Source organism: Artemia sp. Qi Xiang Cuo, chromosome 19 (genome assembly GCF_049724085.1).
Source record: "Artemia sp. Qi Xiang Cuo chromosome 19, ASM4972408v1, whole genome shotgun sequence".
Taxonomy (NCBI): domain Eukaryota; kingdom Metazoa; phylum Arthropoda; class Branchiopoda; order Anostraca; family Artemiidae; genus Artemia; species Artemia sp. Qi Xiang Cuo.
Window position 1 is genome coordinate 53,535,937 of NC_142812.1, and position 14,627 is coordinate 53,550,563.

A 14,627-nucleotide genomic window follows, 5' to 3' on the forward strand; every position below is an offset into this window, starting at 1 on the left:
AATATTTTACAAGTTTAAAAACTATTGAGACAATCGCACAAACACTGAGATAACTGGATAGTCCCAAAGCCCGTGCGTAGCTGTCTATAGGAATCTTTAATAGTATCTCTCCTTACGTTAAGTTTTCAAACCAACAAACAATATCGAGGAAAGAAATTTTTTATTAGTAAACAATTCAAAAAACAGAAAATCGTGAAAGAATAGCATTTTTTTTTACAATTAAAAAACACTCGAAAATTTATCAACATGAGTTGTAAGCCATCTTTTTGCTAAAAACTCCATAGTTTTTCTAGCACTCGAACAAATATTCTCTAGTTAACATAATAAGCCAAAATACAAGGATCGTCGCATTAATTTTGAGAAAAAGCGTTTTAAAATTTTCCCACTGAAATTTTGCTATTGCAAAGCACGCGAATTAAAACATCTTCTTCTTCCTTTTAAGGTTTAGGATATTCTTGTTACAGGATAGAAACTTGTAATTTGGCTCCTTCTACATTTAAGAAAAATGTAAAAATATTACGGAAAACAGACAAACTCTTGAGCGGATTGAAAAATACACTACATACTTTAAAAAACAGAAAAATTTCGGATAATGAAAAGAAAATAGAAAAATTTCGTATAATGAAAATAAAACTAAACGCGACTATAATACCTCCAACTCGAAAGACGAAACAAAAAAAGGTATACAAAAATGAAAGATCTTTTTTGCCGAAGAACAAAACCGCCATCTAACTTTTGGAAATTATAAGCAGAATTGAGACCTCTCTAATCCTGCATAATCATGCAGATTAGTGTCTATACACCAGTTTAATAAGCCGGCATTCCAAAGAAGTTTGACAATCTTACTCAATATAATTGGTAAGTGTCCTTAGCTCCCAGCCAATCACTAATCTGAGAACAATCACCTGATGCTCTACAAAGGGATCTGAAGCCTAAAGACAGGCAAGTATTTCACATTATCATCACATTACCATGCGGATTAACGTTTACTGACCAGTTTAATGATCCATAAGAAGTTTTAACTATCTTACTTGTGTAATTGGTAAGTATCCGTAACACCCATCGAGTCACTAATCTGAAAACAATAACGCGATTTTATACAATGGGTATCTTTAGCCTAAGGGCAAATGTGGTCGTCCCATTACAGAACTTACATGCAGCCAATGGGTTGAAACAAAAAGGTGACGAATCTTACACTTTAGTAAGTATAGCTTGTCTGTGTCATGGTTGGGGGATTGCGATGAAACTTTCATAAGCTGTTTTTGCAGACTTTGGATTTTATATCAGGCAGGAGGGGGCAACAAATGTTTCCCTGATCCTCACAATAGAGTATATACTACAGATTTCTTGAGGGGGTGGGTGGGGGTGGTGCTGCAAAATAGGCTCTCCTGTTAGTTCCGTTATAAATGAAAAGAAGACATGCCAACAGTTCTGCAGTTTCCACAAATGAAATGACGCACTGAAATAGGTTAAAACAGAGACGTAATTTATATTTAAATAAATTTTATATTTAAATATATTTAAATAAATTTTTATTTTAATGGACTGATTAAACTAATGGTATGGACCCTTTTTTCCCACTTCCATTATTCGTCCTAAAACTGTTACTGTGACTGCATACTATCAGTTAAAAATAATTGAAATATTTTATCTCAGAGAAAAAGTTAAAATAATTTGTCTAGCTTGAGTAAATTTGTATAATTATTGTAGTCTACGTTTATTTTGGAGATAGTGCAAAGTGAAATAATATCATTAAAGCTTTTCGCGCGAGTATATGAACAGAATAGAATACTTGTATGTACAGAAAAAAAGAAAATCCAGATAATAAAAAGACACTGACTCTTTCCCACCCCACAGAGTTTTGCTACTAAGACATAAAACATGTTTTTTTTTGTGCATTCGGCCCCTTTTGAGTTCAGAGTGTGCGCGTACATTGTGGAAGGAAAATTCCTCCATCCAAAATTTTCTGAATGTAGAAACCAGCGCGCGCGAGAGAGAGAGAGAGAGAGAGAGAGAGAGAGAGAGAGAGAGAGAGAGAGAGAGAGAGAGAGAGAGAGAGAGAGAGGGAGAGAGAGAGAGAGAGAGAGAGAACGAGAGAAAGAGAGAGAGACGAGAGAAAGAGAGAGAGAGAGAGAGAGAGAGAGAGAGAGAGAGAGAGAGAGAGAGAGAGAGAGAGAGAGAGAGAGAGAGAGAGAGAGAGAGAGAGAGAGAGAGAGAGAGAGAGAGAGAGAGAGAGAGAGAGAGAGAGAGAGAGAGAGAGAGAGAGAGAGAGAGAGAGAGAGAGAGAGAGAGAGAGAGAGAGAGAGAGAGAGAGAGAGAGAGAGAGAGAGAGAGAGAGAGAGAGAGAGAGAGAGAGAGAGAGAGAGAGAGAGAGAGAGAGAGAGAGAGAGAGAGAGAGAGAGAGAGAGAGAGAGAGAGAGAGAGAGAGAGAGAGAGAGAGAGAGAGAGAGAGAGAGAGAGAGAGAGAGAGAGAGAGAGAGAGAGAGAGAGAGAGAGAGAGAGAGAGAGAGAGAGAGAGAGAGAGAGAGAGAGAGAGAGAGAGAGAGAGAGAGAGAGAAGAGACATAAAGACAGAGAGAGAGAGAGAAAGAGAGAAAGAGAGAGAGTGAGAGAGAGAGAGAGAGAGAGAGAAAGAGAGAGAGAGAGAGAGAGAGAGAGAGAGAGAGAGAGAGAGAGAGAGAGAGAGAGAGAGAGGGAAGTGGACACAACCTACATATCATTTTATGACGATGCCAGATTTAGTAGCTCGTTTCAACTGGCCATCACTACAATTTAATGGCCCAATTGTTTACAATTTGCTTTATCTTTTCCCTTCTCGTCACTACAGGATGAAGGTTTTCAATAGATACCAACTAAAGCCAAAAATTGGTAGGCAGTTTTGTCCTTAATAACATGTTAAATCAAGATAAAACTCAAAATATTATTCCTAACACTACAAAAAAAGGAAAAGAAAAACAATAAACCAACAAAAAACACGTCCACTGAGTCACATACAGAATTACCATAAATGCAGGGCCATAAGGGTGAACGAACGGGAGCAAAGGAGGAGTCAAAATTCTTTCAAGAAATTTTGACGTAGCCCCCACCCCCTCCTACAAAAACTTTCAATCAAGAGTGAATACGAGTTTTAAACCAAATATAGACGGCGAGAGGGTAAGACAGTTACAACATGACATTTGAGGTAGCTTTAGATACTGGGTTTTTCAAAAGTGACTTTGAAAGTTGTGACGTAGTTAAACATCTTGGTTTAAGGAAAGACCATATGTAACAAGCTGGGAAAGTGAGCAAAATTTTGAAGAAAAACAAATCTAAAAATTATGAAATAACGGTTATAAATAGAATAGATGGCGATGAGGACAAACAAATCGGTCTTACCACCTCCCTCGTATCCAATGCCTATATTACTTTTCTATATTAAATATAGCTTATGGTTATAGCATTTAAATTCTTTTTGACACATATTTAAGTTTGATAAATAAAAGCAAATTCTTCCTGCGATTTATCTTTCTAAAAAACGCAAATAAGTCTCAATAGCGATATGAGAAAAAAATAACACATACATTTTCAACACTATCTGAAACTTGCGAAATATAACTCTTTTGAGTTGCCTTATGTCTGATTGAACCATATCACATTAATTCTCAGCAATACTGAAACCGGTAACAGCAAGCACTTTGAAGCAAATTCTGTTATGTAGGTTCTATATGCTTCATTAAAACTATAACACGTAATTTTAACCTTTAAATGCCCAGCATGTTCCATAAAGATCTATTTTAGTTAGCAAAAAAATTGTTGCAATGCTGCAAATCGATTATATAAATCTTGTCTGAGCGCATGTTTCGCGAATAATTTTTTTGTTAACATCCCGAGATATGACCTTCCACGTGTTGCTACAAATAATCCATGGTTTTAAGATTCATTTCATGTACTGAATCTTTTGTTTGTTAAATAAGTTATTTTAATTAGGTACAGAATTAATTCACTTCAATTCGATAATCCCAAAAAAGTTCGATCTATTCTCACATCGCTATTGAGACGTATTTTTAGCTTGAAGAATTCGAAATAAAGGTTGAAAATAAATTGTTTCCCATCTGAGTAGAAAAAAATAAAGAATTTTTACTTGCCACTACGATCAACATCAAAAGGCGACAAGACCTCATCATATTAGATCATCATCCATGCAGACTCTAAGCCAGATTAAAGTGGGTAATAATCAATTTGTAGCAAAAAAGAGAAAAAAAAGAATTTTTTTTTCTTAAAGTTAGGTTTGAACTAACGAGCAAGCATGAGTATAACCAGAGGGGGTGGGGGTGGGTGGGAAGAATGGTGGACAGTATCAAACCTACGAGATTTACTGCCCTCCTAGAAAATCTTGAATGAATAACTGCAACACAAAACGGTACATTTGCCTGCCCCCTCCAGATAAACCCTTAATTACGCTCTTACAAATATAACGATTAATTAAACCTGCTAACAATTCTGAATGTTAGTGGGAACTTAAAATTTGGGTTTCTCGAGATATGTTTTTAACGCTTAGCATGGAAATATCTACGGTAGTATATTGTTGAAAACAGAAAGTATACAGCCAAAAGAGAAAAACACCACCCGATTCCCCATTCAGCACTCTTTTTAAATATGATAATCACTACCGTCATATTTGTGTCCTATAATCCTCAAGGAGCAGCCAAATGCCTAGAAAGGCTTTTCAGATAGTAATATTTCAGTTACTCAAAGGAGGGGGTGTGTTGGACATTGCTTGTTCCTAGGGAGTTTAAAATTTGTCAAATAAGGGACCCTGTCACCATAACCGCAGCCTCTTAACTTTGATGATGTATAAACATTACAACCCAGCCACAATAAACCCAGCCACAATATAGATTAAGGGCTATTGATTATTGTATGTTGAGAACCTAATTCAATTCTTCCTTAATACCAGTACAAAGAAGATTCCTTCTTTCGAAATAAAATAAAAATGAAAAATAACGGGAACAGGTCCTAGAAATTGACACTACTTTTGAGGTTGAGGTCAAAGTGGTGGATGACAAAGAGGTTGACGCAAACAGTTGGTAATTTTTGCCCAAAGTTCTTTGTTGCACTGCTTAGATCTGAAAAAAACAGGAGATGAAGAAATAATACCATGCCGACAAAAAAAGAAGCTACTTAATTCCTTGAAATATTAGTGATCCCTAATAAAAAGTGAGGAAAGGAAAAGAAAGAGAGAGAGAGAGAGAGAGAGAGAGAGAGAGAGAGAGAGAGAGAGAGAGAGAGAGAGAGAGAGAGAGAGAGAGAGAGAGAGAGAGAGAGAGAGAGAGAGAGAGAGAGAGAGAGAGAGAGAGAGAGAGAGAGAGAGAGAGAGAGAGAGAGAGAGAGAGAGAGAGAGAGAGAGAGAGAGAGAGAGAGAGAGAGAGAGAGAGAGAGAGAGAGAGAGAGAGACAGAAAGAGAGGGACGGAAACAGAGAAAGAAAAAGAAGGACACAGAGAAAGAGAGAGATGGAAACAGAGAAAAAGAGAGAGACGGATACAGAAAGAGACAGAGAGACGGAGATAGAGGGGTTACCTTTGAAGAGACTGAATGAGCTCATTGAATTGCATCGGTCCAGTAGGAGTCATATGAAAAATCGTTCTTGCACTCTGTATCATTGCAACCAATTCATCTTGATCCGCTGGTTGATGATGATATAACTTATGATGTATGCAATGAATATACCTACCAACCCCCCAAAAAATATATCAGTGAATAGAATTAGATGATGCATTGAACAGTATACAAATATATGGCCTATGGCGATGATAAAATTTCCCCAAAACTCACACTCGGCACTTGTTATACTATATTTAAAACTTAAAAGCTACACCAGCCATTGTATACAAATGTGGTTAGAACATTAACAATGGCATATAAATATTTTTAATGAATGAAGGAATAAATGAAGGAATTTATTTACAACATACAACATAGCATTGTAACAGAATAAAACACCCTCAACGAAGAGTCGAGCTCGTGTGTTGTGTGTAACGAACCGAAGAATTAACTTTTTAACATGAGCGAATAAGAAATAAGTAGATAAAAAAAAAAATGAAATAAGAAATGGAAAAAATTTACAAGGAAAGTATTGCTGGGGAAGCCACACACAGACGGTGACCCCAACATTTGCTAATAAACAAAAAAACAATAAAAAAATACAGGATTTGCTTACAATAAAAGAATAATACGAGCAAAATGCAATCTAAAAGATAATAGGGACCTATACTATAAACAGGAAAGTTTCTTAATATAATTACGAAGAAATAAGGCTCCTAAACATCCAAATGAGCATTTTAATTGACAAATAAATAATAAAATCACACTTGATACTTTAAATAGAATTCACAAAAGCTTTATATATAATCATTGATAAACTAATTCATATGCGGTGGCTTGCATCTTCCCTGTGACATAACTACACCTAATACTTATTGACGGCCCTTATGTTAGGACCACCTGTACATTCTCATGCTTAGAGAGGCTGTATGCCTAGCAGGGTTTACTTATTTACCATTAGACTTTACTCTGCCCACTTAACCTATACGAGTGGTTTAGATGTTTAAGATTCCCTTGTATGTTTTAAGCTAATATCTAAGAGACCCAAAGCAATGTCATGCAAGGAGTATGAATGAATGAATGATTTTATTCAGTGACTAAACCCGTGAGACTTTTAGAAAAGGAAACTAAGATGGAGTACAAAAAAAAATCAGCACCGTAGGCTAGTGTGGTTTTATGTAATTAAATTCTGGATGATCTTTCCCACCCGCCCTTCCTCCCGCATACCCTGAAATACTCATTTATAAACTAATCTCAAAAGGCTTTAATAGTCTTATCTTCAAGCATAATACGAAACTTTGTCACTCGACAATACTCTCCCTCTGTCCTCAAAGTATAGTTTCTTCTTCTTTTTTTAAATGTCACGAAACTGATTTGTTAAGGGCTAGACAGACAAAGACGTGTTACTTTCTTTGGTTTAGAAGAGTAACCAATACGTATTTTTAGGCAAATTTTATTTTTCTGGTCGAATTAAGTTGTTGAAAAAATACACCAACAATTATTGATTTTCAGCCTTTTACACTGCTCTCTTGACAGCTGACCACTCTGTCATCGACAGGGTGGTCATTAGCGTTTACGGTAGATGGTATTAGCATCTCTGGTAGATTTGACTGGATTTATCAAAAAGAATAAAAGGATACAGGATGTGCAATCAAAGCTCAAGAAATACTACTCAAAACTTTCTTTTTCAAATCATATCCGAATGACTTATATTTATAACTTTCAATTTGAATTTATAAATGTAGAAACATCGGCAAATATTAAAAAAAAAATGTAGAAAAATGTGCTATTGGGCAAGGATTACAAGTTTAGAAGAACCACCCTCCGGGTTGCTTTGTAAAGATTTGAGCAGCCATAAATTGCTTGAGTTAAATATTAGCCATAAAGCCATAAATCAAGAACAATTCTTACCAGCACAGCCAAAGGAAGGAAAATACCCAAGCCAGAAAACAGTCAAAGTCGTTGAAGACCCCACGAGAAAGTGACCATGAGGGGGTGTATCCACAGTTCAAAAGTACTTCCTTATACGATGAAGAATTTTCTTAATTTCAACCCCCTAACTAACAAACCCCCCCCCCCCAACCCTGGACACGGCCTTGTGTGACACGGCCTTGGGTGAGAGTGTGTGTAGATGAATGTCTTATGAGTGTCAGATATTTGGCATAATTCCTCCGTCTCGCGATTGATCAGAGATAGGTTTCTATAGGACTTTGTTAAGATTTTTGCAATTTCTGTGTAATTGTTGTTTGTTTTATATATTTTGCCATGGCCTATGAACTTTAAGCGCAAATACAATCGCTCAATTATGAGAGATTGCTGGTATTTGGGCATCTGTGTTTCAGTATCTTGTCATAGCAGGCAATAGCGCTGCCTAAGTGTAGAACGATGTTGGCACAATGTATTATTATTATTATTTTTTTAGTTTTAGACCAAGGCACTTCGTATTGAAGGAGTTGTCGTAGAAACTTCAAAAAGGGCTCATTAGATTAGAAATTGGAAGGGCTTGTGCCCTTTTTAATAGTCGAAAGTGATTGGAGGGCAACTAACGCCTCTCACACCAACCATTTCCCCAAACACGTCCAATCAAAATTTTGAGATAGCCATTTTGTTCAACGTAGTTGAAAGTAGTTCAACGGAATTTATGTCTTTGAGGATGGCAAACATCCACAGCCCTCAGGACAAGGGTTGTGAGTTATGCCCTGGGGGGATATAATGTTTAAAAAAGAGAGATATCTTATTCAAAAAGGGCTCATTCGATTGGAAACTAAAAGGGCTAGTGCACTTTTTAATAGTCGAAAGTGATTGGAGGGCAACTATACATATTTTTTTTTCCATGCCAGGGCACTTCGTATCGAAGGAGTTGTCGTAGAAACTTCGAAATAGGCTCATTCGATCGGAAATTGGAGGGGCTAGTGCCCTTTTTAACAGTCGAAAGTGATTGGAGGACAACTAGCCCCCCTCTCCCACCCACCATTTCCCCAAACACATCCAATCAAAATTTTGAGATAGGCATTTTGTTCAGCATAGTTGAAAGGTTCAGAATTTATTTTTTGAGGATGACAAACCCCCATCAGCCCCCAGGGCAAAGGTTGTAAGTTATACCCTGGGGCATACAAGGCTTTTATAGAAACCGTTGTCTTAGAAACTACAAAAAGGGCTCATTCAATTGGGAATTGAGAGGGAATTGGGAATTAATGATCAAAATCGATCGGAGGGCGAATGCCTCTCTTCATCCCATCATTTTCCCAAATACTTCCGATCAACATTATGATATAGCCATTTTGTTGAACGTAGTTGAAGGGTCCGGAAATTAACACGTCGTATTGTTTCAAACTGTGTCGAATATAAGTTTTCAAATACCCACTTTGTTGAAAATAGTATAAATATCATTTAACAAGGCTTTGGGGCCCGAACCAACTCAAGAGATAAGTGGCAAGGGTTGTTAGCTATCCCCAACTAGTATTAAAGGATCTTATAGAAGGGATGGTTGTTTAACTTTTGAAGAGGCTCATTTGTTTGAAAATTGCCAGTTCTAGTTCCTTTTTAGGCGTCAGAAGTGATGGAGGGTATTTAACCCCCCTTCCCTAGAACCCCCCCCTTCACCAAATGCATCTGATAGAAATTATGAGATAGCAAATTTTTCAAAATAGTCCAAAGAACATATGATAATGTCTCTAGGGATGAAACAACCCCCCAACGCCCTGGGGATAGGGTTGTAAGTTATTTTATGAGGACATATAAGCTTTTTATGGAATGGGCGGTCGTATAAACATCAGATAAGCCTCATTTGATTTGAAATTGGAAGTTATAGTGCCCTTTTTAAGAGTCAAAGTAATTTGAGAGCAACCCCCCCCCCTCCACGCTCATCATTTGCTTTAATACCTCCAATCAAAATTTGTAGATAACAATTTTATTCATCGTAGTTGAAGGTTTCGGAAATTATGTCTGTGAGGAAGAACCCCCCCCCCCCCCTACAGCTCTCAGGGAAAGGGTTGTAAGTTATGCCCTTGGGGAATATAAGGTTCTTATAAAAAGGGTGGTCGTATATGCTTTGGAGGGGACTCATTGGATTGGTAACCATAAGTTCTAGTGCCTTTTTTAAGAGTTAAAGTGATCAGAGCGCATTTGAGAGATCCCCCCCCCCTCCCACGCCCATCATTTCCCATAGCAAATATCCAAACAAATTCTGAGACATCAATTTTTTCAGAATTATAGAAAGGTTCAGTCATCCCCTTCAACACACGATGAAATTTTTAGCTTAATGCCATCAACCGGTCCTGAAACATGGCTGATACGACGTCTTGACAGCCTAAATGGGCATAGTGTATTTGGATTTATTCAATACAGTTACAATGTTGCCCAATAATTTCGCCTTAATACCCTAAGGTTTATTAGTTGTAGTAGTAGCACCAGTAAACATAATAGTAGCAGTAGGAGTAGAGTTAATAGTAGTAGTCTTAGCTTTAGTAGCAGCAGTAGTGGTAGCAGTAATAATAATAGTAGCAGTAGTTGTAGGTGTAGAAACAATAGTATTATGAAGCAAATATTGTCTTTTGGTTAGTTCAACAAAACCCACAACAAGCGTCATAAGTTTTAATTTCACACACGAAACTGTTCCTAAGATATTGCTGATATGCCCTTTTGACAACCTGCATACGGATGGCAGGTTGTCATCCGAACAACATAAATATTCTCTGAAAATTTCACCATCATACCTGCATAGGTTGCGGATTTTGAACTAGCCAGAAGACACTGTGTGTATTCATTTAATGCTGCTTGTACGGTTACTGTAACTAACGACACTAATGGCATTAAGTTGAAAGTTTCAGGGAACGTTTAGGAGGAGATTCAATTAAACGAAGAACCCATATGCATGCAGGTATTAAAAGGGCATATAAGCCCCATTGGGCATATAAGGACAAAGGCAGCGATGCTCTATCACAGCTAGTAATATCATTGATATTTTGAACGAGCTAATTTGATTGAAAATTAAAAGTTCTAGTGCCCTCTTAAGAGTCAAAGTGATTGGAGGGCAATCAGCCCTCCTCTTTAGCTCATAATTTTCCAGACATTTCCAATCAAATTTTAAGACAACCATTTTGATCAGCTGAATGGTCTAGTAACTATATCTCTAGGGTTATCGGGTAGGTCAACCCCCCACAGTTATGTAATTTGCCCATTATGCTTAAAAACTAAATGTTGCTTTAAGATTAAATCAAATCACACTGTTTTCATGCTTGCTGCCAATAAGACATCTCAGCAATATACCAATAACGACTGAGGATATTAAGTTTAAATTTTCGGGGCTAGTTCTATTACTACTTCTGCTCTTAAAATTTTACTAAATCAAAAGAGTTTTTGGGAATGGTATTAACTTGTATTTATCTTGTCAACTAGAGGATTTATATGACTAAACTAAACACTACTATTTCTGTCATGATTTTCAAAAGCGTTTATGTTGCTAAAAATTGCTGATATATTGAAAAATTGTTGCTGAAATATGTTTATGTTGCTGAAAAATTGCTGAAATATGGTGGAGCATATTTATATGCTCCAGCATATAAATAGCAGGTCAAACTATAAATTCTTAAAGGAAAACCGGAAAGATTTTTTTCCCTGAAAAAGACTATGTCAATATAAAACAAACAGAAATTAATTAAAAAAACCTTTTCCACAAAACAAGCTTTTCAAAAAAAAGTAAAGAACTCCATTAAACCAAAAATGAACAAAAATAGAATCAAATAATGTACCAATCATACAACTACCAAAAATCAGTATTAGTAAATAAATAAAACCCACAACGAGCAGAAACTAATGAGTAGGGTTCGAAACCCCTATGCTTTGTAAAAGCCAGAATCTAATTTGGACCTTACTGAAAAAAATTCTTTTAAATGTCTTCACTTTTATAACTTTAAGAAATCAAAAATTAATTAAGATCTTAAGGAATAAATTTCAGCATACGCATATTAGACTGACAATGCCCATTCATTTGGATTTTTTTTCTCAGTAAAATACAAATTATATTCTGACGTCATTCTATGAAAGTAGGTAAAAGCCCCCAAATTCCAAAAATGGGAGATTTCAAAATCTTTTTCAATTTGCCTTTGAAGATCAAATGGGGATAAAACAGATCAAACGGGGAGACTCACATTTGCATGCATTTTTGCATCAACGGTGCTAATACTCTGGATCTGAGGGGTTGTAAAAACGGTGCTGGTGCTGTCTGTGCCAGATGATGTGCAGCATCAACGGCAATGTCGTGCAGAACATGAGGACTCACTATGCTGCTTGCTGCTGTTAAGCAGAACTGCTGCAAATATTCCGTCCCTGTAATAAAAAAGGCAGTAAAATCTGTAATAAATATCGGTGCAGATAGTCCAAACCAAATGATAAGGGAGATAAAAAGGACAATCTAACATAGAAAGCTTTGGCAATTAATGCTTATGGTGCAGGGCTACCCTGCACCATAAACATCTTTAATAAACATTGGCGCAGGTAGTCCAAACCAAATGGTAAGGGAGATAACAAAAGAAAGTCTAACAAACAAAAGATTCGGCAGTTGTTAAATGTTAAACAAGAATTATAATCAATTGCATTAAGTCTAATTAAATTAAATCTAGTTAATACCATACATCATTATTTACATAATATAAATCATAAATAAACATTATAATATTATTAATTGATATAAATGAATCACAAATTTAATCTAGTTAATTATAATCTAATATAATATTACTTAATATAAGTGACATGACGAGGCAAATCACTTTATATTCAACGTATGGACCGAAAAATCTCGCATATTAAACCTAATGCTTACCCCCCCCTCTTTTTGAAACAGTTGATAGACAAAGCACTTCTTATATATGATAATTACCATACCTGTAAAAGGGTATATAATTTTTATAAGATATAGTTCCCTGTCAGCAAAAAAGATTCTCTTATTTTTGGCCAAATGTAAAAATAAAAATAACCGTTCAAATAGGGATAAATCCTTTTATCAGACAGTGAAAAATAATGACAAAAAATTCTGGACATATCACATATATAATGACCGTCATCAGCAGATATACTGATCAAATAGGGATTTTTCCCTATTTGATCTGTAATTTGTGCGTAATGGAAAAGCAGCGTGGTCTTCAAAAATACATAAAAAAACAACAAAATATAGCTAGAACTAAACATTTTCATTGCCTATTTAATGACAACCCCGAGAAAATTTTATTAAAGTTAAAAAAATATCATGATCAGACTATATTATACTATACATTGTATTATCGTTATTTTGTGTTATTTAATTGTATTATATTTTGTTATAATCGAAAAAACCCAGCGTCTGTTTAATGAATACCCTAGAAATCTGTAGATATTACCTTAGAAAGTGTGCTTGATGACCAATTAGAAATAATTTCCTTAACTACTTTCTTAAACGGATGTAACAGTAAACTACCAAAAATAATGCTATTTTGTGTATCTATTTTGGGCTTATAGAGCCAACTTCCCAATCAAATAAAACTACGGCAAAATTAGATAGTAAGCTTAGCAGAAAATTACGAGAGCACCTGAAAATCAAACATGTTTTGTAAGAAATAGTCTAAAAAAGATTTAGACAATAAGTAATTAAAGGAACAGATTTCACCAAGACAATTAAAACAATGAGAATAAATACAACCCATGAAGTTCCTTAAAGGCATGCTTTGACTGAAAATGGTAATTTTTTCGCGCAAAAATATCTATAGGTGTAATGACAAAAAGGCTAAGATGGCTAGGCCATGTTTTACAAATGAATGATGACAGATTGCGCTTCTGGCCATTCATCTTGGACCAATGAAAAGGCTAGGCCATCTTGGATCATGGCTAGGTGATGTTTTACAAATGAATGATGACTGATTGCCCTTCTGGCCATCTATCTTGGGCCAATGAAAAGCAGGTCATCCCCGACAGAGGTAGGAAAAGGCTATAAAACAAAATTTAACGGAACGGAGCTTCATGTGAATGTAGAGTGAAGCTTTGAATAGAACAGGGTGGAGGAGGTGTGTTAGCCTCACGCAGCTTGTTGCAGCGAGTTGCTAGTAGTACTCAAATGAGAATTTTAGCTATTGTCACCCAGCCTTGATAATTCTTGTCGCCCAACCTTGCTGCAACGGGGATATTATATTATATAATATTTTCATTGAAAAAATGCTTTTTTTGTATTTCCATTGCAAAAATTAAAAAAAAGAAATTGAAAAATATCTCCCCTCCTAATTTTCATGAATTGACGACACTGTTTTTAAGATAATTAACGTTACCTAACCCCTTTCGAGTTAATGTGACCGTGCTTGTCGAACCTTGGAGGATTATTTCTAATTGAATTCATTATCGCCTTTTTTTAAATTTATTTTTGCTTATAAAACCCTTAATTTATATATTTTGTCATCCATTGATCAAGACAAGACGAGACAACTGAGACTTAATATTGATTAACATAGTAGTCAAATAGTTGTTTACGTTCCGCCCGGGGAAAGGGCGACACTTATATTTTTGAGTTTTTCTCAAAAACGAGAAAAACTACAATCCTGTAGTTTTTTTAAACACATTTCTAATAAGACTTTTACAACAATTTCTCAAAAAAAACAAACAAACAAAAAACAAGGTGAATAAGCAGGAAGCTTTCATTTATTTTGAACACGTGTTTTCTCGCTTCGAATCGAGAAACAATTTATTCAATTCTAATCCGAAACATAAAGGAACCAAATGATCTTCAGCATTTGAAATTTCTTAAGCGATGTGGAACCCGGCAGCCAAAACAAAGTTCCTGCCACAAACAAGACAAAGACTAAACACAACCCACCGAGTTTCTTGGCAACAATCAGAAGCCATTTGACGTCATCACCATACGGAGGGCTTCGAGCATATTTCGCCTGAGGCCTTTCATCGTGAGCACGACGAGCCAGGGTTTCCATGGCAACCAGTCCAACTATGTATGCAGATAGAAGAAAACGGATGTGTGCATTATTTTGTGGACGTGGACCATGTGCCTGAAAGTAAGTAAATCTTTCAAA

At 36.0% G+C, this 14,627-nt stretch overlaps 1 protein-coding gene across 2 annotated transcripts in view; it reads right to left on the reverse strand.

Moving 5' to 3' along the window:
- Positions 1-2,593: 2,593 nt before the first annotated feature.
- Dora (zinc finger SWIM domain-containing dorado) overlaps positions 2,594-14,627 on the reverse strand; it is a 162,480-nt gene continuing 150,446 nt past the window's right edge. For both annotated transcript variants that reach the window (XM_089105678.1, XM_089105679.1), the window contains exons 19-22: positions 14,417-14,603; positions 11,730-11,907; positions 5,557-5,706; positions 2,594-5,104 (exon numbers count right to left, since the gene is read on the reverse strand). In XM_089105678.1, the coding sequence (XP_088961804.1) occupies positions 5,026-5,104; positions 5,557-5,706; positions 11,730-11,907; positions 14,417-14,603 (594 nt within the window). In that variant the 3' untranslated portion in view covers positions 2,594-5,025. The remainder of the gene's footprint in view (positions 5,105-5,556; positions 5,707-11,729; positions 11,908-14,416; positions 14,604-14,627) is intronic.